The sequence below is a fragment of the Chamaea fasciata genome, unplaced genomic scaffold (assembly GCF_029207755.1).
Source record: "Chamaea fasciata isolate MVZ Bird 193981 ecotype frontalis unplaced genomic scaffold, bChaFas1.0.hap1 SCAF_22, whole genome shotgun sequence".
NCBI lineage: Eukaryota > Metazoa > Chordata > Aves > Passeriformes > Sylviidae > Chamaea > Chamaea fasciata.
Genome location: NW_027094107.1, coordinates 6952594 through 6977371, shown reverse-complemented (window position 1 = coordinate 6977371; position 24778 = coordinate 6952594). Strand labels below are relative to the sequence as shown.

Genomic DNA, 24778 nt, shown 5'->3' with positions numbered 1-24778 from the left:
TCCTTCCTCCCTGCTTGCAGGACTGGATGCCACAGAAGAGCTGGTCAAAGAAAAAATAATGAAAAAAAGAATAATACAAAAAGTAACTTGGGTGCCTTTGTACGCAATTAGGAGCTCAATACTTGCTTCAAACAGATCTCACAGACCCAGCAGTGCTCCCCTCACACCTGCACAGGGCTGGCACTGGCTCCTCTGGGGGAAGATCATCCCCTGCCAGTTCACGAGCATCACACCAATAACGGTATCAAAGACACCGTACCACCTCTGCTTTTCCATGTCTTCCTGAAAAAGTCTTCACCCAGTTTAATTTTGGCAGTTACTCCTTCTCTACGAACAAATAGTTACACCATCTGACGAGTAATGCATAAAGTTATTTATGCAACACCCAGCTGGCTCTAACCTAAAGGCTCTTTGAGGTGAACCATGTATTTGAACAAGGCAAGAAGTACTTTCAGAAGGAGCCACAAGACTGGAAGTTTAACAATAATTTTTTGCATTACTTTTAGGTGTCACCGTTACTATCAACAATTTACATCTGGAATTCCAAAAGCTTTAGAGAATCAGAACCAGAAAAAAAAAAAAAAAAAAAAAAAAAAGGGAATTGAGCTGGTGCCTCTTATGACAGAAAAAAAAATGTTTCTGGAGTGAAAAATATTTTTATACAGTAAGCAGGAAACTGTGTGTTTTACATTAATAAGCAGCAGGAGTAAGCAGTGAGCAAAAGAAGATGAAATGTTCACCTCCCTCACACAAGCAGCCTTGTCTGGTTTTTTTTCTGGTGTGATATACCTTTGCCTCTGACATTATCCTCTCAGCAAAGGTTAGCTAAAAAATCCACTGATGCAGTTTTGAAGTCTTGCTTTGATGTATTCCAGTGTGCTATTTCCAATTATAAATAGTGTATTGTTTCAAAGACAGATGTATATATCTAAAGGTCTACTTACCTCTCTATATACACACAGAGGCTCCTTTACTTGATCATTCTTTCAAGGTTTTGTTCAAATCACGTTTTAAAGGTTTTTCTCTGTCATCATGAGAACTAGAACTCCTTTCTGACACTTCATGACTCAGATCACTAAAAGTGCTCTCCCCAAATGTTCTCAAACTTATTTCCATCAGTTTTGTCCTACATTTTTTTCCGATCGGGCTTATGCCCTTTGCATTTCTTCCAGAGGACAAAATCTCAAGCAGCCTCTTGCTCATCTTTAATGATCTTTAGCACACAAATACTCCAGCCTCCAATCCCTGGACCATCTGGATAAAAACTGGTTAATTGACAATGCTAATGTTATTTTCAGCTCGGTACAGTCAAAATAGAGTCAAGCCTTGTCCCACAAGTACTCTCTACTTTATCTATTAAGCTATTATCTGCCTGTATGTAATCATCTTTGACTCAGACCTTTCCCCAGCCCTTTATGGTCGGACTGTGTCTAAATCTGTCCATATAGCTAAAACTCCCATGTTCTCAAATCTCAATTACTGCAGCATCCTTTGCCTTGGCCTTGAAAAATATGACCTTGTCTTACTCATATTTATTGAGAACACTACTACAGTGACCATTTTTCTTAGTCTGTCATTCTCACCGTGTTATTCCACTCTTTTCATCCCTGTGCTGGCTCAGTCTACTCTGTCATGGGGATCCTTACCTACCTGTCTTTACTTTGGAAGGCCTTGGCAGCCTGTCTACTTGCCATTTCCATTCCCTGCTGACATCTAACTGCAGCTCCAATCAGCTCACGATGCCAGTTTTCACTTGTGACACATTTAAACCTGTTCTTTTGTGCCTTCTTTTCGCTTCCAAGGATCCTATATAATCAGCCCAAAAGTTACTGGCAAATTTCCTTAAAACCTCTCCTTAAAACTTTTCCTTCCTGTAATGTCTACTATAGAGGGTCACAGTTCATTATGCTGCCTCTCCTGCCCGTGTTCCTCAGTTCTCTCATTTCATAAAGTCTAAAAAGTATTGACCCTGATACACTCCAGGCTCTTGTAGCACTATGGTAATGCAAATAATAAATACACACATAGAACTGAGATGCCAGGGGGAACTACGTTAATATGAGATTGATGATTTCAAAGTGAAATTTGAGACCACAATACCTGATAATATTATTAACTTGCTTTCCTACTATTTTGGAGAAAAACTTAAGTGGAGGTGGGGAATCTGCCTCTTTAAATCAAGCCCGTAGGTCAAGTTAAAGTTGATTTATGTCCATTTACCACACAGTAATTTTCTCTCAGTTTTCAGTTGCTGTCATGACAGATAAAACAGAAATGACAATGCAGTGTTAAACGTCACAAATCCATACATATATCTGTATGTTCACATCTACATTTTTTCTTTTATGAGTTAGATATTAGACAAGATATGGTATATCAGTGGTTCTTTTGCTTTTCTAGCACACTGCCACTTACACCCTTTGTTTCCTGTCATTGTCCTTTGTTTGCTAACCTGATGTTTATTTTTGTCTCTGCTAAATAAAGACCTCCAGATTTAATTCTTTTAAGCTGTACTTTAAGACCTCTTTAACCTATTTCTGCCTAGCTTTCTCCCCAATTAGCTTAATTGTTTCTTTATCAAGTAACATGTCACCAAATAAAACACATACAGCACCCTAAAAAAAAAAAATCTGCCCCTTGCTGCTTGACTCACAATAGCAATAAGGTGAGTTATATAAGAGGTTTCTTGTATTTCTGGATCCTGCGACTCCCAAGGGCTGGAAATAGCAATTGTATTTTGGGAAGCGTTTTCAGAAACACTGACTGAATACTTGTTATTGTGATTCCAGGCAGATGATAGACTGCTTTTGGATACCTGGGTTTGCATACACAGCGCTGGCTGTCACCAAAACTTGGCATTTGGCAGCTGATGCATACAATATATACCTGTCTATGTGTGTGTTCATAAATACACACATCTGCTGTCACCACTAGACGCATACTGATTCCTTGTCCTCAAAGACAGAGAAAATTAGTGTGAGGTATTTGTTGAACCCCTTATTTTCTCTATGCAAATATTAGGAGCAGTTAGTATGTTTTATTTGAGAAATAGCTGCATTTCACAGAAAGGCAAACTCATTCTCACATGTATCATGCCTAATTTGCATAGTACATAAAGGCTTTAAGAGAACTGGAGTATTTGGATTAGAAGAACCAAACAAATGGAAGTTAGTAATATCCACTGAATTACCTGATCTGTTAGTGGAATTAATTCTAGTAGAACAATGCCACAAATTATGAGAAATAGAGGAAAATCTTCTTAAAGCAAATAGCACACAAAAGCATAAGCTTCCAATACACTTTCTATTGCAACCTGGAATAGAAAAATTATCTGTTAAATGTATAAGTATAGCTTGGAAAAGAGAAGGACCCTTTAGACTAATACCTGTTAAGTGCTTTGCTCTGTGCTCTGAAGCTCTGTGAGGGGCTGAGGTTTCATTCAAATCCTGAAAGAACTCCAGTGACACAATTCAGGCAGCTGAGACTGCAGGAGTGAAGTGGTTGAAGTTAAAACACCTGGTAAAAGCAAAAGCATCTTGGCATCAAATGGTTTTATCAGCAAAAAGAAAACTGCAAGATGGACCCCCAAACACTCTCCTCCTATTGTCAAGGCCCACACATGTGAAACTTTAACTACAGCAGTGTCTGAATCACTTAAAATTCTTCATGTAAGAATTATTTTAAGCATCATTTTAAGTATGTGAATGGGCGCAACAGAGACAGGCTGTCACAGCAGAGTTAATACGTGCTCCATTCAGAAATACTCTTTGTTTTATAGTTCAAGAGTCACAGCAGCTGATAGGGCAGGACAGGAAGCCAGCGTTTCCTGCTCACAGTGGAATATCTGTGGATTTTGAAAACACAGCACAGCCCCTTTCAGCTGTCACCCCACAACAAAGACGAGGTAGCTTCAAAATTCAGACAAGCTCCAGACAGCAGACTGCAGCTGCTGAATGGCAAAGAGTCCCAAGGTCACAGAGCAGCTAGAGAGCCTGCAGAAAGACCAGCATTTTGAAAGCCTTTTCTCTTTTGACTAGCGCATCTATTTAGTTCAGATCATATTTCTGCTTGATTTCCATGATAGTATTTGCTGTTATATTGTCAACAGCCGTGAGTGCTTGTGCACAACAGGCAACCAATGAATGGGCAAGCTGTTTCAGGCACCACTGCTCACCAGAGCTTTACTGATTTCTCTTTCTCTAAAGCACAGTTGATCCAATAATTTGGAAGAAATTCTTCACTATCAGGTCTTAGTGACGACCTTGTTGGATTCAAGCCTCTGTCAGCAGAGGCTGCCAGTGCATAGCTCAAGGAACTGAGAGGAGCTTTGAGTTCTCCAAAGTTCATGCTTTATTGATTCTGGTTTAACTCAAATTTCCTTTGACCACGTTTTATGGGCAAAATGGATCTAATCTTGTTATTCTGATGTGTTAATCTTTATAATGAGAAAGAAAACACACCGCCACAGTCAGTTTGCCTAAATATTCATGGTGGGAAGAAGAGAAACTGGGTTTCAAATGCAGTTTTCTTTCCCACTGTTAGAGGAAATTGCCATGTACAGCAGGATTAAAACAAACTGGCGTTCATGGTGTTAGCAGGAACCTTCACTGCAGCAGTCAGTGAAGATCTTTCTCTTAAGTCCCGTGGGACCAAGGATCATTCCTGTGGGACTGAAAGAGCCATAGTGCTGTGGATCATTTGGCCTGGTACATCTTTACACTCCGGTGAATAGGAGAAAATAATTTTATTATGAAGCAGAATTTCTTTGGTTGCTCTAAGGGGTGAAACAAACCCTCTCCCAGCTCTGCAAAATCAGTGAGACAAAGTGGCGTCTCAGCAGCCCTGAATATCACACCAGGTGCTGATATAGGTTCTTCAGACAATTAGCAAATCTTCGAACAGCCACCTGAAAGAAATAATGGCTTTTATTGGAGCTAATGCAGTCATTTCATCCATGAAGCTGCTTGTGAATAATTCTTGCTGGAAAAATTGTACAAGATTTCTTTTCATTTATATTTTAATGCAATTTATTATACAACAGCAACCCTCATTCAGGGTTCAGAAGATCAGAGCACTTACAGTAATCTTCGCAGCACTTTTTATCTCCAGCTACAGCTTACATTCACAGCGTGAAAAGAATAAGAAGTTAATGTACCAAATCAGAAGGTCTCTGTGTGGCAGTGTTAATCTCAGTGTTGAGCTATTATTTATTAGTAGACTTATGGTAGCATCTAGAGACCGAGGCCTCATTGTTTGGGCACTGCATAAAATACACAAAGAATATATTTGCTCTCTAGGATAGCTCAGATTAAGTTTGAGGATGATTTGAGGATGTGGACGAGAGGTACTACAGCTATAAATACTTCCACAGCCAGAGGCAAAACTTCTCATGCTTATTGTGGATGCTGACAAGAGGAATAAAATTACCAATTGACAGACAATTAAAATGGAAGCATTATTCTGGGATCAGACTTCTAGGTGCAAGAAGATGAAAAGAGTCTCCCTGCCTGATTTCATTTCAAAGGGGTCACTTCAGGAGTAGGACTCCACCTGCTCTTCAAGATGTACAGGTGGCAGTTTTGAAGAGTTTGTTGGCAGGATTATTGGCCAAGAAGAGTGACCTGCTCATGTTCTCTGCATGAGCCCAAGCCCTATGGCAGTGCCACGTCACAGAGGTGGGAACAAGGTATTGAGTAAAGCAAAGAACTTGCACAGAGGAGAGGTGGAATCCATGGCTCACCCTCCTCTGCCTACCTGCCAGGCTGCATGCTATCCCTGCTGGAATCAGCCAACTGGCTCTTAAGGTTGGAAAATCAGGACACCAAGGGGCCTGACTCACAGCCCCTTTTTGCCCACAACAAACCATACAGAAACAACCAGCTTATCCTCCCAGATCTGCACAGTTACTGGTGGTAACACAACCCACTGCTCAAGAGATGGCTGCTGGTCCTGCTTAACTACACTTGAAAAATCCTACTGGTCTCTGCCTGCCTCATTAGGCACCTAAGTATCTTTGGGATTCCAGTCCTGAGCCTTTTGTGCCTCGTGGTCCCCCACTGCTAATGGACATCATCAACCATCCTGAAAGAGCACAGGAAAACATATATATTTATTAAGGACTGTAAGGCTCAAACAGGGGGTTAATGGGAACTGCTTAGGCAAATAGTGCAGTCAGCTAATAGGTGAGAGAGAATAGTAATTTATGGGCTGAGAAGAGGAAAGGAGCAAGGGGCTGCCAGGTGATTCTCTTTCCCTGGCTGCCATACAAAGCCAGCAGCGTTGACAAGGAGCAGTCTGTAAACTATCTATCTATCTATCTATCTATCTATCTATCTATCTATCTATCTATATCTCTATCATCTATCTCTCTCTATACCTGTACCTCTATATCTCTGTATATCTATATCTATATCTATATCTATATCTATATCTATATCTATATCTATATAATCTATATCTATCTATACCTATATCTGTATGAGGGAATAGAAGGAAACTGGCACTAATTTGGAGTTTAGCACCAAAACCTGAGCTCAGCCTGAATAGCTGTCTGGGCAGATGTGCCAGGGCCAAGTGTCCCCCCAGGAGCATGTGCCACCTGCCCATCAGTGCAGATGGCAGCAGAAGAGAGGCAGAGCTGCTGCAGTGGCTGCTGGCCTCATGCCTCCCCCTGTCCTTGCTGCCCTGCAGTACCAGCAGGGAGTAAGTCCCCCCTTGGGGCCACCCTACACATCTCTGGTGCCTCTCCCACCGTGAGGGTCACCCAGGCAGGACCACGGGACAAGTGCCAGCTTCTTGCCAGGTGCTTGCTCTGCTCCCAGAGAGGTGTAAATCAGGGGTTACCCTGCAGCAGGCAGTGGAATAGCTCCTGATTTACAACATCCTACACAAGAGGAGAGCTTGACCTTACACTTCAACATCAGTGCAGCTTCCTTTGTTGAAAGCTTCTTAAGACAGACATGTAATCAATCCTGGAGAGGCACTGAGCAGCAGGGCTCAGGTTCTGCATAAGTCAGGGCTATGCTTCCCAGGGAAATCGTCTGATCCAGGCTCCCATGACATCTATTCCTAGGCGCTCCCTGCCTGCTGTCTAATAGGAATGAGTGTGTTTTTCTGTTTTTCTTTTGTTATAAATGGGCTGCTTTAGATTAATACAATCCACAAAGAGAAATTTTCCACAGTAAGCCTGGCTTACCTGTGCTACTAATCTTGCAGTGAGGGAGGCTTTCAGTGAGCTCAGGTCTTTGGAAATTCTGGACTTTATAGGCATTTGATGTTATTTTAGAATCCAAGAGGAAAAGCTTACTGCCTTGCCTCTGTTTTTTCATGGCCATAATTACGAGGGCAGTCTGGTGACGTAACTCGTATGGAAAATAAAGGATGGCTTTCAACAGCGAGTGCTGTCAGACACTTCGTTCCTTGTAACTATTTTAGAAATCCAAATTCAGTTTGCACTGCCAGAGCACCACATGCTGCTCTTATTTATGTTTGTATAAATCCCATACTGTACCACTGCCTTCAGGAGATCTATTGTGTGTTTACACTGCGTGGTGTAAGCCAGAATTTGGCTCACAGTGTAAGTCCATGTACATCTTGTGGGGTGATCTGCTGGTCCAGTAAACACAGCAGGTGAGCTGTGCAGTTATGTTTAGTCCTACAACTCACTAGTCCTTACTAGCCGTAACTATTTGCCTTAATGACACAGACTACGAGAGTGAAGGCAGGATGACACTTTGCGCTTTTTTAGTTTAAACAGAGAGATGAAAAGGCAAGGCAAAGTACAGACAAAGATAGTTTTTTCCAAAAAAACCAGACAATTAATTGTCATTGTTACGGCCTGACACCAACCAGGAGCGCAGTGCTTGAATGTTTGTCCGTGGTCATCATGCCTTTGCCCTGCACTTCGCTGTGCCTGTGCTCCAGCCCAAGCTGCTGGCAGACCCAGGGAGAGGCAGCAGCCTTGTGCTCAGGCTGCAACCCAAGCAGGGCATTGGTCATTGTGGTTATGTGCCAACTCCCCCAAAGACATGTTTACTAAAGAGTAGCTACAAATACAACCAGCAAGGTAATAATCATTATACTTAGTCCTGTTCTTCTTCCAACAACACCTCTGTAGCAAGGATGGATCATCATTCCCTCTTGAGGCATGAGGAATGGGATACAGAGGGGTGAAAAACTCTACCAGCTCAACAAAAAATCCAGAGTGAAAACAAGTGTGTACACAACAGAGGTACAAGATAAACTGTTTTCCAAAAATTCTGTTGGAAACAATTGGCTTTTGAAGACATCCTCCACACAGTGTTTGTAACCCAAACCATGCAGACCTGAAAAGGTGAAGTGTGTATCGACACAAACAAAATGAAGAATGAAAAGGAGACATTTTTGCTATTTTTATTAATATCCCAAAGAGGAGCACGCGGGCAGTAGCCTTCTCTGCCATCTGTGGCTGCTGTGCTGCTGGCCTGGAGGGCTTGAGTGCCTCTGGATCCCAGACCTGGGGTCTGGAGTCCCAGATCACTCCCTGAAGCTCCCTGTGCCCTGGCAGGACACAGCAGCTCGGTGCCAGTTTTCACAGCCAAACAAACTCACCTTTGTCCTCACCACAGACTCACTCACGGGCATTTCTCCCCCTCTCTGCTGTCCGGAGGCAAGGCAGCGTTTCTGCCTTACTCAGACACTTGCTGAGTTCTACAGCATGTTTTGGGCAATTGTTTGGTTTCCTTCACTGGAAAAACTGGCTTGTTTCTTCCTCGCCCTGGTTTCGTACAAGTACACGTCAAACTCGAGATGAAGCTGGTTGGGGTCATTCCCCTCAAAACCTTTGGCTCTGTGGGATCTGCCTTTGCCTTCAGGAAGCCACAAGGATCTCTGACAAGCCTGGCTGTACCTGAGGAGGTCTCCTGCCCATCTGCACACCAGCAGCAAAGCATTTGCCTGGCTGCTTTAAACCCTGACCATCCCCTCTCATTTTGATTTTAGGAGCTGTTTATTGCCGTTCAGCTCTGGAGAGCAGGCTCCTAGGAGGACCCACTGCAGCACAGGAATGTCCTTGCCTAACCCCTCCCTGCAGCAAGGAATCACTCCCCAGGAGATTTCCTCAGGCTTTCAGTGCCCACAGTGTGCCTGGGACAAAGGGCAGCAACAGCTCATCTCCACCAGGAAGCTGGGGCGGTGTCTGGCTCGGTTAAACGGAGGCAATTTTAGCTCCAGATTCTATTTGTGCATTTATTTAACATTGCTAAAGTTTTCCTGTTCTTTCCTACCCCTCCTCTCAGCCTGGCCTCCCCCGGGACAGGTACCAGCTTTCCCACAAGACAATTTCTGTGTCAAAGGAGTCACATTCTGTACCCACCACTGCCCTTGCAGGTGTCACACAATGAGCAAGATCCCCTTCTCACTGCCTCGCACTTGGCATTGACACACAGGAACAGTCACTTAAATAAACATGGTGCTATGTGAAAAAAACCAAAAAACCAAACCCAACAGAGATTAATTTCACATTCACCTACAATTACACTTGAAAAGGACAGTGGGCCTCAGCAATCCCACCTTAAAATGAAATTAAAGCCTGCTTAAATTCTCTGTCTGGCCCACTGCTCCTACCAACAGCACACATGCATTTGTACATGTTATTAGATTGACGTTGTAGCATCCTGGACAAATCAAATTAATTCAAATATCTGTGGGTACAAAACACTGTAGCTGAAAAATGAGCACATAAAGATATGCAATTTTCCCCTGGCAGTTTATTATGGTATGAAGAAAAAAACATTCTGTGCTTGAAGCTGACGTTATATTACAAATGTATTGCGAAGTATGATGTGACTATTAAAATATGATTACACAAAATATGAACATTTTAAGAAGTTTACAGTACAGCGAATCTTTTATAAACAGACTCTTAAATATACAGAGGACAATAGTAGCTGACAGAAAAACATCAAAAATTAACTATTAATGTTTATAGACTTTTCCCCTGAAAAAAAGTCTTACATTAAAACAGAAATTATGAAAAGCCTTAAAACCAGGAACAAATCACCTGTACACTACAAATATACATGGTAGAGGTGCACAAACCAGAGCTACCTTTTTGCTGAAGGGTTCAGTGGCTGGCAGCTGAGCAGTGCCTGCCCAGCACCTCCTGTCCAGTGTGTGACCCCAGGCACACAGCTGGCAGCAGCTGGGAGGGCACGAGCACACTCTCCCTGCAGGAGCACTGGCACCTTGTCAGTGGCACAGCGACCTGCTGGAGTGTATCAAGCTGAGAATGTGCCCAGGATCCGGCAAATGGATCTCTGCAAGCAGATCCATGAATGCACTGGGTGCCTGGATGGGACCTGTGGCCCAGGTTTGGTCTGCAAGGTAAAGCGACGAGGGAATCAGCAGCTTCTTTTAGGGATTTTATTTTTTTTTTTTTAATGCAACTTTTCGATCTTTCCTCTTGATATGGGAGAATAGATGCCACATTTGATTTCTGCTTAGTCTGGTTGCAATGACACCCCTAGATCATGTGTTAAGTTATGTCAAAAACATAAGTATTTTATGCTGTAATACACAGTATTACTGAAACTAACAATATTATTTGCATATTTATAACAAGGTATAATGAAATCCCTATAATAAAACCAAAAGTTATGCTATAGATTTATTTACAGGGAGTCCAGCAAAGAAGTATAAATACTTCTACATTTAAGGTTTAGGAAAACATAATTTACAAAATATTCAAATATATACAGTCATCTGAAAAACTGCCAATATTAAACTTTGATGCAGGCAAAGAATTGGCTGAGTCTATTCCCTCTGTATCGAACGAGGCAGCGGCTTTCACGGGTTGTCTGTTCTGTTCAAAGCCATATGTGTGTTATTTACAACGAGGCCGCTTCTCTCCGAGCTAAACGTGTCCAGAGCTTTGAGCGTGCTGTCCCAAAATGTCATCTATCATTGTCAGATTGTTCAACCACTCCTCGTCGTTGCTGCTGCTGCTGTTCTTCATGAGGGAGTCGAGGAAGTCGGTGTCGCTGCAGTTGGCAGGCATGATGGAATTGCTGTGCTGGGACACAAAGTCATACTGGGGCAGATCAGCAGTGCTGCCCATCCTGCTGAAGGCGTCGGGCTGCCCGGTGGAAGGGTAGCTCGGTGGCCCAAGGCTCGGGGCAGGATTGAGGTGGTTAAAACTGGACACTCCTTGGGGCACCGATTTCATAACATTCATAGCCGGCAACGGCCCCCTGGTTAAATTGTGTCTCAAGTTCTGATTGCTCATGGAGCTCAAGCCCTGGGCAGACTGTGCCATGCTCAGTTTCTGCATCTGCCTGACCTGGATGCCGGGAGCGATCTGATTCGGGGGCACCACGGGCTGCTGGGGGAACGCCTGACCCGGCGTGCCCGGCCTCACGCCCTGCTTGGAGAACACCGTGCTCCCAGGAAACTGCTGCATGCTGCCATCCATCTGGCTTTGATTTGGCATTCTTGGCACAGTAGTCGGCGTCCACATCTGGGCAGAGGAGTTGGGGTAGACGTTGGGGATCCTGGGCACGCTGGGCTGCCTCAGGTGTTGTTGTGTTGCCGAGTGATTTGCCAAGGAGCCGGAGCTGAAGCCTCCCATGGGCATCCCCGGCTTCGCAGTGGAGTGGCTGTGAACAGTCTGGCACCCCGAGTTCATGCCCAGCGAGTTCTGGCTCGGCCTCAGCGGGATGTTGAAGTCAGAATTAGGGGGGAAAATCCCCTGCTGCTTGCCAGGGTTGTGTGGGATCATCACCATGGTCCCGCTGCTCTGGCTGGCCGTGGCTGAGGCCATGCCAGAGCCCAGGGTGCTCTGGAGCACGGCTGGGTTTGAGGGCAGCATGCGGTGGTTGGGCGGAGGAGCAGGGATCACCTGGTTGCAGTCAGCAGGAAGGGGCTGCTGCACGGCTGTGGACAAAGAGACACGTTAGCTGGTGAGCACAGATTCACCCCGGAAAAGTGGCAAAACCTTTAGAAACTGCTGCTCTGTCTTTTTTTCATGCCACAAAGGGGGCTTCTCTGTGCTCTTTGTAACAGAGTTATACTGGAGCCATAAGGAAACAGGGGAACCTCATGATACGTGATAAAATGCTTTTAATTCAGGGCAGAGAATCATTAAGTGTCTCTATTTAACCAGACACCTGGTACCTCAAGGATTTCAGACCATTTTCAGGCCATTTCCTCCCTTACCTTGAAACTGGTTTATCTGCTGAGCCGCAAACAAGCTCCTCTGTTCAGATGTCACTCCCAGCATGTTTTGTCTCTGCTTTTCCTGGAAAACAAGGGGAGTAATAGTAAAGTTGCAGTCTCTTGACAAGCAAAAGAGCAGCAGACACTTGAAGTGTAGCCGCTATCATTAACAACCTCTCCCATACAGACTTTACCCCCCTACTCTGATGAGATTCGGCCCAGACAGCTCATTTCAAACTGAATCTTATTTTCTCACATCTCTGCTGTGGGCAGCAGCTGTGACCTGGGGAGCTCTCTGGGGATGGTGGAGCTCCCTCTGCGTTAGAGTGGCCCAGAAAAAGTTGAAGCCAAGTGATGGCAGGGAGGCAGAGTTGGGTTTGAAAGGGAGTTTGATCAAGGAGCAGCACACGACTTCATTGAGGGTTTCCTGAGCTACTTCTCATCTCATTTCCCATCCACAGAGATGAGCCTCCTAGACCCAAATCCAGCAGCACATTCAGAAAGTCAGAGGCACATGGTCAGAGCTGCTTTACCCAATTCATTTGTGGGATTTCCCCATCCCAGCTTCCTCACACAGCCTGTTGCAAACCTCCTACAGGGGCTTCTGTTGTTTAGAGAGACCAGTCAAGTCCTGGACAAATTGGATCCGAACATCTGCTCTGCTAAAACCCCAGGGAACCAGAGAGAGAAAGGCAAGCCTTGAGAACATCTCTCTGGAGCTGACTCACTTCCCAAGCCTCCCTTCTCTGCATCTTCCCTCCCAAGTCTGTGGCTGACCAAAAATGATGTCAGGGATTTGGAGGTGACCAAATCCTTCCCTTGCACATGAGGGGGCAGATCTGCACTCAACTCTGGCAGAGCAGCACTTGGCCTTGGCCTCTCCTGGCCTCATCCCAGAGTCGCCACAGCCTTAGTCTGAGTCAGCCTAGCAATTCCAGGGTCACTCTTAGTGTTTGCTGACTGATGATTTCCTCATTGCAGTTAGTCCTGTCCTTCCCAGTGAGGAGGACAGCACAGCAGCCCACAGAGGCACCGGGCACCCTACCTGCATCAGCTGCCTTTTCATTATTTGCTGCTTCAGTAGATGGTTCCTCATGGTGTACCCATTGACCGTGGCCGGGGCCGGCACAGAGCCGCCGCTGGGGATGGAGCCTGGCTCCTGCAACCTGGCAACAATTCCAGCATTCTGATCCTGCCAAGGAAGATGGGGAAAAAAAAAATAAATTAATCTCATCAGGGAGGTAACAACAGAAGCCCTTATCCTCTCTGCTGATGGCCTCTCTTCAGTCTTCAGCTGTCCCAAGGCCAAAACACCTCCTGGACTCACATGGCCCTGAGTGTTACAGCGAGGACAGTGGGGGGGGGGGGGGGGGGAGTGCTCTGATTTCTAAGGATCAGCACAAGAAGAAGTGAGAGAAGCTAAAGGTTAATCCAAAACTCCTTGTGAGTTGCCCAAGGCCACAGAGACCCATTCCCTACCACTGCTGGGCTGCCTGACTGGCAGAAGGGGTGTGAGTAAAGCATCACATTTCTCACAACTTCTCCAACTGTTACACTGACAGACAGACGGAAAGGAAAGTTGCATCAGGGTAGGATTTGGCATCTGAATGTAAAGGAAAAACCTACAGGAAAAGAGCGAACTAAAGGCATAGGAATGGAAAAGGTGCCATCAGACCCGGGGCCCAGAGAGATAAGGAAGATGTGGGCCTGGGGTTGAAGTGGTGCTTGTGGGTTTCAAGACTGGATGAACAAGAAAAGGTCACTGTGAAAGGAGAGAAGAATATACAAAAATGCAGGGGCAGGTCATGCCTGGGCACAAATCAGTAATAAATGCAGTGAGCCCTGCTCCTGCCTGGCACAAACCAGCCTCTTTCTAAGTCCTCAGTGAAAGATCCAAATTGATTTTGACAGCTGAGCTCTTGCCTCCAAAGGAAGAGTACAGTGGGGATGAGGGAAAAAAAAATTAACAGAACATGGTGAAGACACAACCCAAAATGGAAAAAGAATTTAAAAAAAATTGAATTCTAGACATCTTAGGAGCTGTCAGGTATTCAGGGAAATACAAGAGGAAAAGGAGGGAAGAAGTCAAGGCCTCGCTAAGGACAGGATCCTGTGAGCGCTGTACCCAGGAACAGCAGCACCAGCATATTCCCCGTCCTCTGTTTTCACATCCAGCTTCTATATTATTTATGATGTTTTGTTATTATTGGCAGGGAGAAGTATGTATATTATATCCAGCATCCTTAGCTGGGCCACGCTTCCTTTGTTTTCAGAATGGAAGCCCACATCCTTTGTTTGGGAATCAATGTTATCAGGAGATAAGCAAGAAGAAAATGGTTGTTGCCTTCTGACATCTGACAATTAGAAGCATGCTCAGATGGAGAAAACAGGATACGAGCCATGTTTCAGAGTGGCCAGAAGGAAGCCTTGGAAGGCATTTGTCACCAGGAAAGCTCCTCGAGCCTGGGGCACCTTTCCAGAGGCTCCACCATGAGGAATCATCCAACTCCTTCCAAGACATTCTTTCTAAGAGGGATTACCAAGAAGGTCACTGAAATTACTCATTTTTATGGTGCCTGCTTTTGTTGTAGCACTTTGGTCTATTATGCAAAAGCACAATTGATGAAATGTAAATGCCTGCTAGATAATTTACTAAAAGACACAAACCTGCAGCTCATCACTGCTCTCATTATCATTCCCATTCATGGGCAGTCTCATAAGGCTAGATTTTATTACTGGTGCTTTGCTTACAATTCTGCTGGACATCTCTCCTCCTCCTCCTTCCCTCCTACCCATTTTACTCCCTCTCTCCCACGGAAGAAGAGGAGGGAAGGAAAAAAGTAAATATGATTTACTACAGATGTAAATATGAAAGTTCATTTTAAGCTGGAAGTCTGCTTTCATGTCAGACAGGATTCTGCAGCCACAGTTAAGCTTTGAATAATGCAGATTGCCTCTGGGGGAATATTTGAAAGTGGAGAGATTCAGTTTGTGTACTCTGCACATGAAAGACGCTGAAATGTTCATACCACCAAAATCCCTGCCATCTATCCAATTTCCTCCAAACTTGTCTTGTGGCGTGCAGAGGGTCTGTGCTTACTGAAGCAAAGGAGTTTTAGTGCAAGGACAATCATTCTGATGTCTTGCTCTGGGCTATTGCATTAACAAGTCATAACATTAAAGTCTCTTTTCCTAATCATGTCCACCTCATTCTAATTTCTCCTAAACATCATCAAGAGAATAATGTTGATTTTTGCCATATTATTAATGGTAAAGAAGTGTAAATCACATTATTAATTGCGGCTCTTGTGCTGTGGCAGTACAACTGCTTAATTATATGGGATTTTCTGCAGGCACCCTATAGCAATAATGACAATCAGCAAAGTTCATTTGCAAATACACCGAATGGGTTGCTGAGTTTTTCAGAGCAAAGTTGTATAACACTTAATTAGCCAGTAAAGAAACAATCTAGAGATATGCAGTTTGCTTTTGGGGAAATTAGGACGAAATAGCATAGATGAGAAGCCAAAGAGTGAATTTGAAATCCTGACTTCTACAAGTTCACATTTAGGTTAAGACAAAAAAAAAGAAACACAGGAGGGAAAAGGGAAAAGTTCTCTCTTTTCACCACTAGTGGGAACTACTGTATTCCTGTACAATAAAAAATAACCACTTGCACGTCATGACTAAGAATAGCTATGGTGTAGTCTAAAGGACACTGCAATCTGTACCAAAGGTTAATGAACTTTAAACATTTTTTCCTTTTCATCACTTCCCAAGAAAAATCACTTTCCTTCCCCTAGTAAAACCAAGCCAAAGCAGCCATAATCTTAACTCGTCTGCAGTTTGGATTCATCCCATTATAAATCTAGGAAAGAGAGGAGGATTCTGGTGCCAAAGCAGGGAATGTTCTAAGTGGGTGCTCCCACCCAAGGGTCCGTGTGGCTGTACAGTTACACTGGAGGGTGCAGAGAGCTGTGGGAGGTTCTGAGTCCTTGGCTTAAAAAAAAAAAAAAAAAAAAAAAAAAAGGCATTTGAATGTAGGTATCAGGGTTTTTTCTCCATTTTTCCCCTCCCAAAACTCATATTAAAATGGGCAGGATTCCCAACTAAATGGCACACCGCACAGACCTGGAGAGTGCATTTGAGAACACGTGTTCCTGCTGCCAGGCAAAGTGTCACAGCAGGCCCAGAGCTCCTGCAGCATTCCCTGGGCTTCCCAATGGGGCAATTTCTGCTCAGAAAGGCCTTGGGGAAAACGACACAATTCTGACTTGGTATCTCGTGCACTAGTTCTGAGAGCAGGGAGAAAAGAGTCAGTTTCCAAGCTTGAAGGAATGTGCAATTCTTCTGTCACTGCACAGCCCAGCGAAACCGGTGAAACCCCTGGTCACTGCACCCAGCTGCAGCCAGCCTGGGTCTGCTCCAGCAACCACCCAGGAAACTGCCGAATGGCACAGCAAACAGTGCCTCTGAGCCCTGCTAGGTACAGTTATGAAATTACATCCTTCCAAAAATCCGCTGATGAGCTCGAGCCACGTCATCTGACCACGCAGAAAATGCACAGCTGCAGCAAGGAAGTGTGGAGATGAATCGTCCTGTGTGAACGTGGTTGATAAACTTCAGTCCTCAATACTTAGTGAGATATCCAGTAATCACTTTGTGGCTTCACTTAAGCAAGAAAGAAGAAATTTATGGCCCCTAATTCCTCTGAATCCTCATTAACAAACAGTCCAAAAAGAATTTAAAAGCAAGACTTTCTGAGGATCTGAACCAGAGCTGTAATCACTCTTTGGCAAGTATGTTAAAATCCCTCTAATCTTTACTAAAGAGCATTCATTGTTTTTTATGACTATGTGAAAACACTAAACACATTTATCATTATTAAACTTCCCCATCTGCTCTTACGGTGTTAACTCCAAAGAATATAACAAAAGAAATTGTACATGTTAAACTGTATTGACTTAAGCCCAGAGCTATTGGAGATGTACGATTTATTTCAGTGAGGGCAGGAAGGGGACTGCAGGCTGCTAGACAGTCTCATTTGTCCAATGCTGAAAAGACAGTTATCTGCACCAAAATGGCTCTCGGAAAGGCACATTTGCTTTATAAGAAATAAGCTGCCAGGTGAGACCGTTCAGCATTATGTTAAAGGCTCAGACAATAAAAACTAAGCCATGAATTTGAATAGTTAACAGATGGACTAATTAGAGACCGAATTCTTTGTGGTTCTAATAGATAACCAGGTCACAGCAAGGTTACTGAGAGAGAGGCAAGCAGCACTGCGAATTTCAGGAGATATTTGCAGAGTCGGGGAAGAGCTGCACTTCCTAACTGAAAGCATTAGCAGAGGTGGAGGAACAGAAAAAGGGGCTAATTAAAGGGCCTAATTAAAGATGCTTCTAGTACCTGAATTTAAAAAGTTTATTCCGTTTCAAAAGATGCTGCTGATTTGAGAAATATTCCCTCTACTTCCAATGGGGCATCCAGCTGAATCCAGTGATTTCAGAGCTTAAACCAGAAGGGTTTTTGAGGTGAGCCACAGCATAAAAACAAAAGACCAGAGGAAATGGGGCACCCAGGGTGGATGTTTGCTTCAAGCACACGAGTGGGACAAACTGCTTTTCCCACCAGGTTTGGGGGTTTTTTTTGGCAACCAAAGGTAACTTAGTTTGAAGTGTTTACCACGATATCACATAGTAAATAAGAACCACAAGAAACAACCAGGAAACCACGGCTACAGGACCTGAGCAGAGCCACTCCTGCCCTGCTCTAAGGCCCTGGCTCCTGGGCTGGGGACTCGTGGGTGACCCGTGCTCATGGCGGGGACAGCTGTTCCCTAGGGCTGGGGTGAAGTTTCACCGACCAAGTTTTGTTCTGTATTTTAAAAACATCTGTTACATGCAGGGAGTTCTGTACTCTTCTGAGAAAATGCAAATACCAGTTTCAAACTATGCCCCTGCATTTCCCTGCACTCCCACCTGCCCCCTGATCCATCCTCTTCCATCCAGGAGCTGTGCTGCATCTCTTTGGTGGAGACTTCAAGTTTGGGCAGCACTTTGCTCTGAAGCCCAGGATGAGACCCTTGGGCACAACCACGCTACAAATACCACAGGCTAAGCAATTAAAACACCAACAGCATGAAAGCTGTCTCACCCAACTTCATGCTTTTAAGAGTTTCAGGACTTAGAATTCCAGAGCAGCCACACGTAGGCACCTGGTGTGAAGAGACTTCGTGCACCCCTACAGGAAACCTCGATGCCACCTTCACAAAGAAGGCTCAGGGCCTCCACGGCTGTTAATGCACTTAGGTACTGAGATACAAATAAAGCAAACAAAATCCAGGGTCAGGTTTCTCCAAAGGATCCTGTCAGCCCACTCAAGGGTGTGAAGTGTGTGAGATGCCACTGTCATTTGCTTCGTGTGGAAGTCTGAGGTTACCTGTGCTTCTTGCCGTTAACAAAACTCTCCATCTGCTCTTTGGAAGTTTTCTGCCTCTTTTTTCCTCCTCTGTTCTGCTCACAATTCAGAGATGCTCTTCAAGATAAAACAGCCTTTCAGTTCAAAAATGCTCCAAAGCTTTCTGTTTGTTTGCGTGTTTGCTTTAGCACAATGTAGGAACATTGATAAAACAAACTGTGCAGTTCAGTGGAGCTGGGTTGGGTTTTTTTTACCCATCTTTCACCCATTTACTTGATACACAAGCATGTGAAATACTGCCAGACTCAAGTTTCTAAGCTTATCTTGGAGGCTGTCAGTCAGGAAAAGGCTTTGTTTGAAGACTCTAAGTGATCCATGGGTATATGGTTTTGTTAAAAAAAAAAAGTCCTAAGTTTTCTGTTCTTGTCATACAGCATGAGCATGTACAGTTTCCAAGAAAGGCAGTCCTCCTTCCTTGCTAGGAGCAGTGACAAGATCACCACACCTGGCCAGCAATTTTATCAGGATCTTCCTCCTGCCTTCAAGCAAAGCAGGTGAAACACTGATTTCCCTACAGTTGTTCTTTTACTTCATGCTGTTCAAAACAAAACAAAATTCCATCAAAGTATCCAAACTGTTTTTAAAATGCACCCACAATTCTAATAAGACGTAAACTGACTCCACTTCTCTTAAAAAAAAAAATTATTGAATTAGATAAAGCTTTTGTGCAAAGACTTTACCAATATTTTCAGAGCTGGCTTCATCCATCAAAACATGTCCTTAAACAGCAACGAGAGCAACAGAAAGACAGAAATATCCAGAGTGAATTATTGCAATAGTGATTTTTCTCTTGGACAAAAATGAATCCTTTAGCAGGCACGTGGAAATCAAGCTGTGATGCTGTTACCAGCAAGGTAACACCAATGGGGAACATGGGAAGCAGCTTTGGGAGCAGCCAAGAGCTCAAGGAACAGAAGAGTTGGTGTGTAACAAACAGACACAACCTCCCAGGGACTGCAGTGCTTGGAAAGAGGTGTGATCAAGATTCCAGCAAGAGCAGCTCCCTTTGGCCCAGACAAACTCCCAGGCCAGGGGTGAAGGTAGCCTAGAGAACAGCTTTGATCCACCATCCCAAATCCAAGGCAAACCTTTCAGGAAGACTCTGCCAGGCCCTGATGGCAGTGGGACCTGGGTGCCTGCAGTGTTCACACACTCTGCTTCCACCTGAGAGCAGCACTCGGGCCAGACTCCTCCAACACCACCACCCTTTAACAGAACCTGTGTCTGTTACTGTTTTCCCGCGTATGCACCCCAAGACGCAGGGATTGGTTGTTTTGTACCTCTCTGTATAACAACAGCCACGATCCAAAACTGAATTGTCTGCACAGAACAGATATTTATATTTGGGTCGTGCAGCTGCTGTGATTCTCCAACCCCTGACACCACGCTCTTGTTCCCATGGAGGGCAGCCTGCCTATAAATTGAATGAGATAATCTAAAACTGTATTTATCTCACCCAATTTCGGCTGGTAGTCCTTCTGCCTGTCTCTACAAGGTTGTGCTGGCTGTGATGACAAACTACAGTATCTTGTATCTTGTAAAAGTGGTTTGACTCAGGCAATCCTTGTGTTATGTCAAGTCATGCTCTCAGAGGTGTCGATGAGATTCCAAAGGAGTCAAGTTAGCTCAACACCCAGCAGAAGCTGCTACAGGGAAGTGCAATGACTGCCTGGTAAATTTATGTATTAGGGAGAGCAGAAGAGAGCTGATAAATACTGAAGATTTCACACCAACAAAGTGAAAGTCAGAAAATCTTGAGCTAATGGGATAAATCAGTTCTCTACCTGCCCATTTCGGCAAAGCTCTGTGACCTGCAGTGAGGTGGTCTGAACCACTGAGATTTTGACACACCCCCTGCTTTCTCCAAGTTAACATTTCCATTAATTTCTTTTCCTTTGTCATGCAGAGGATCAATTTGCAGAGGCAGATGCCCAAGTCTTCTTCACTTTCAATAGCAGTTGGCTGCCTCACAACTTCTGAGAAGCCCTTTGCATGCAAAACCCAGCATAATTACTCCTGATTTCTCATGTAAGTGCACAAACAAAGCATGCTCTGGCACAAAAGTATCACATCACTTTTTCAGTATTAAGCTTCTCACACCCTTCACTCTTTCCTAACAGATGAAACAAGTCCAACACCTAAAAAGGGTTTCATCAGATCCTCTGCCCAATCAGGTGTCAAAAATCGCCACCATAACTTACAAAACAAAATGCAGTGATCAATAATATGCTAAAATAATGGATACAAAGAAGGCTGTGACTAGGGAGTCCTCATGATCAAATTTTTAAAACCAAGATATTGACAGTTAAAAATGAAAAATGTGTTAAGGTGACCTTGAGTACGGGGAGCAAGGAGCAATTCCATCATGTTTTCAAATGGAAATTATTATTAAAACACCTGAAGCTGAACTGTTGTAACCAAGTCAACTCAGTCCCTCCTTAAAAAATCCCTTTTCCTCCCTTCCATTCAGATTGTATTTACAAACTGTAGATGTCTCATTTTTTTTCTTGTGTCATTTCATTATTACAGAGTTGAGACTAGCCATCTGCAGCTTCATTTCATAAAGCTCTGATTTGTCCTTGGAGCAAGGTCATCCAGAGCAAGAACATAAAATGCTGCTTTCCTCAACAGACAGTTCTTTATGTCTTCCTGTAAATACTCCCTACTAATTTTAAATAATTTTACCACTTCATACTCCCCCTCATACACACTGAAAGGCAAATATACACACATATTAATAAGGATCTTGTCATTTAACCACTGCATGTCATATTAGAAGCAATTAATGGTGTTTATTTGCTGATAACACAGGCATTTCGAGCTGCAGCTCATGAATCCCCGGTAGCTTCATGTGACTTGCAGGATATTAGCTATGGGTCAGAAGTTGGGATCTCCCCATTCAGCATTATCATATGCTTGGAGCAACTCTGTTTTCTATCAAGCAGAAAAAAAAAAATAAATGCAGTCAATGCACAAAAATTACCAGCTGCTAGAACACCATATGATGGGTGAGTGATAGTAAAACATCACTAGGTGTATGTGGGTTCATTAATCGAAATCAACAGACCGGTAAAGAAAGATTTTCAGACAATATTCCAAGCTAAAAACAAAGAAAACTGAACATGGAATTTCTATGCAGATCAGATCTGACTTGCCATAATTTCTGGAGCGTCTTCTCTGAAGCAGAGACTGCTGTTCTGGATTACAGCAAAAACCAAACCAAGAAAACAAAACAAAACGGCAGGGTAAATTAAATTGAGAAAATGCAAAAGAAACAGGGAATAACTGGGTGACTGAGAATAATCAGCATTAGCTCTGGGGGTCAGCCTCGTCCCTGATCTTTGGCAACAGCAGACTGAAGGTCCTGGCTCTAATCTCCAGCACAAGGTGCCTATCTTTTGGCATCTGGAACATTCATTACTGGGTGGAAGTGGTGGATTCTGAGATAGGCTCTGCTCTACTCAGCCATCTGCCTCACAAATAACCACGTGAGCTTTTACCTGGGTGTCTCTAACAGCCTCAGCAGTCCTAGGCATGAAGACATGGAGAAACTGGAGGTCTGTTTGCAAACACCCCTGGCTCTGTGCTGGGCAGTCAAGACTCTTGAGTTCAGCCACACAAGCAAGTGTCCCTTTGGGCACACAGTGGAGGGTGAGCTCAGGAGACATGTAAGCGTGCAATTTGTCAGAAGTGGAAGCTGGGATCATTACAGGTGAATTCCCAAGCCTCTAAAGGAGATGATCTTGACCAGTGAGTTTGTTTCCTTACTGAGTCACAGGACAGAAGCCGTTCCTATGGATTTGGGCTGACACGACCAGGTCCAGTTTCCAGTTCTGTCATACAGAGATTCTTCATGTGACTATGGGCAAGAATCTTCATTGCTCCCTGCCTCAGTTTCCCTCTAAGAGGAACTAAAGTTCCTCCCAGAAAAGGGGAATGAGGGAAATTTCCTGAGGCAATGTGAGGGTTTACCTCTGAAACGTGCCTCTCCTGTGCCCTGGGGTCATGGCCCCAGACCTGGCAGAGCTGCTTTCCTCACCAGTGAGAGCTGGAAGGGCTTTTCCTGCCTCACTGCACGTACAAGTCATTGTCATGTTCTCCTCTCTGCACCTCTCCTCCAGGTCTGGTCACAGCTGGTTGCATCTCAGAACAACACTCAACTACACAGAGTTACAATGGTCCCCCAAGGCCTCTCCCCTGGCTGCACAGCCCAGTGGAGTGCAGCATGTCCCACCCACACGCCCCATGATCCCGTGACTTGACCCTTCAGTCCTCAAAGAACTCTGCTTGCAACAGCTTAGGACATCACAGCACCTGGAGAATCCCTCAGTGCCCAGCTGGAAGCTGTGTGAAGAGAGCCTGGTGCTGGGACAAGTCAGCCCCACGTTTTGTCTTTACAGAAAGAAGACACCAGCTGAGGTAGTTATGTGTGAAGATCTTGGGATCTTCCTGCAAATCCTGCTTGATATTTTATTATGACAACTTTTACTGCAGGGAGAATGGTCCAGTTTCGCTCCACATCCTCTCCCACATCCCTGTCTTCACCCTGTTCTGTCCCCATTACATGTCCTTCTCTGTCATTTACAGGGCAGATGTTTTTCGTTCAAAATTCATCCATGATGAGAAAACCTTCCAAATACCATCTTCTCACATCAGCCAACGTTCCCCTGAAATTCTGTGGGATTTCAGCGTCTCTGTCACTTAAGATAATAGGATTCTAGGAGACATGTTCCTTTGCACATTTGGCCAGCCACACTTTTGGTGTAAGGGAAGAGGGAAATGTACAAAAGGGGCTCAGAGGCTGGAGCTTGGCCACCCTCCTTGCCAGGCAGAGATGCTGCAGAGCACTCACACGTGTCCCTTCTGCAGGGACACTGCATGTCAACAGTTAACTTCCCTTTGTTCCCATCCAAATGATTAAGCTTAGAAGCTTGCCTGGTGACATCACCAGAGTTTAAACATGCTGGATATGGTCCAGGGAGCCAAAGTTATTGCTGACCCCATGGTTACTGATCCGCTCCGCAAGTAGCTGATGTCTGCTCTCACTTTATGAATTATTTAATGGGTTAAAGATTGGTCAGATCTCCTTTATGCAGTATACTGCCATACGTTGGGCAGGAGGACGTAAACACGCATTAACAAGGTTAAAGTCGTATACTGTAACTACACTGTTTTCAGCTCGCAGCTTTATTGACTTAATCATGCCAGCACCGCAGCCAACAAATCATTAAATCCATTCCATTCTTCTGCTGGTTACCAACCACAAAAACAGAGGCAGGCAAACACGGAGCAAACCTCGGAGGGGGCGGGGAGGGCAGTGGGGTGCGGGGCCGGGGAGAACAGTGGGATCACTATGGAGTGACGCTGGCCTGTCACCGCCAGCACAAAGACGCCAAATCTGTCTGTATGGACTAAGTGGTTTCATGGTTTAAAGTGACACACTCGTTTGTTCCTGTTTTGCAATGATTATAGGAAAGGAGAAGGCGGGGAGAGGGGAGAGGAAATAAAAAGCAAGCTGAGCTTCTTCATACCATAATGGGCTCTGTGTGTGTGTGTGTGTGTCCGTGTCCATGTGTGTCCGTGTCCACGTGTGTCATGCATCATCACAGAGCCACAGAGCTCAGCTGCAAACATCCCCCAGGCCAGGGCAGAGGAGATCTGGGTGCTTGTGGCACCCTGAGGGGTCTCAGGCTCTGTGCTGCACTCGCTGCTAAGCTGCCGCCAAACGCGGGCATGATTTAGAGCTCAGCATAAAAGCAAGGAGACATGCAGCATTAAATCAGTCCTTCCAGTGCCCTCCAGGAGCAGCTCTGACCACAGAGAGCCATGGGAGAAGTCTCTGCTCTCAGACTGAACTAACAACTTCACTTCCAGAAAAAGGCTTTCATCTTTGGCCTGGCACTTCGCTGTAACTTTTCAGATCCGTGTTCAGGGCTCCCTGATGTCAGTAGTGTGGAGAAGGCAGGTATCCCCACTGCACTTAGCAGATTACTAAAATACTGTTTCTAAGTGGTTGGGTGAAGACATCCAGCTTTGGAGATGGAGCTGTCAGCTTATCAAGTTTGAACCTGTAAGATTTTTGTCACTGCTGTTGTTCCTGTTCATT

General features: G+C 44.5%; 1 protein-coding gene across 2 annotated transcripts in view; it reads right to left on the bottom strand.

The window, feature by feature from the left end:
• Positions 1 to 9726: 9726 nt before the first annotated feature.
• The window catches only part of MAMLD1 (mastermind like domain containing 1), an 80077-nt gene continuing 65025 nt past the window's right edge, over positions 9727 to 24778 (bottom strand). For both annotated transcript variants that reach the window (XM_066202334.1, XM_066202336.1), the window contains exons 3-5: positions 13238 to 13384; positions 12193 to 12274; positions 9727 to 11910 (exon numbers count right to left, since the gene is read on the bottom strand). In XM_066202334.1, coding sequence (XP_066058431.1) covers positions 10892 to 11910; positions 12193 to 12274; positions 13238 to 13384 — 1248 coding nt within the window. In that variant the 3' untranslated portion in view covers positions 9727 to 10891. The remainder of the gene's footprint in view (positions 11911 to 12192; positions 12275 to 13237; positions 13385 to 24778) is intronic.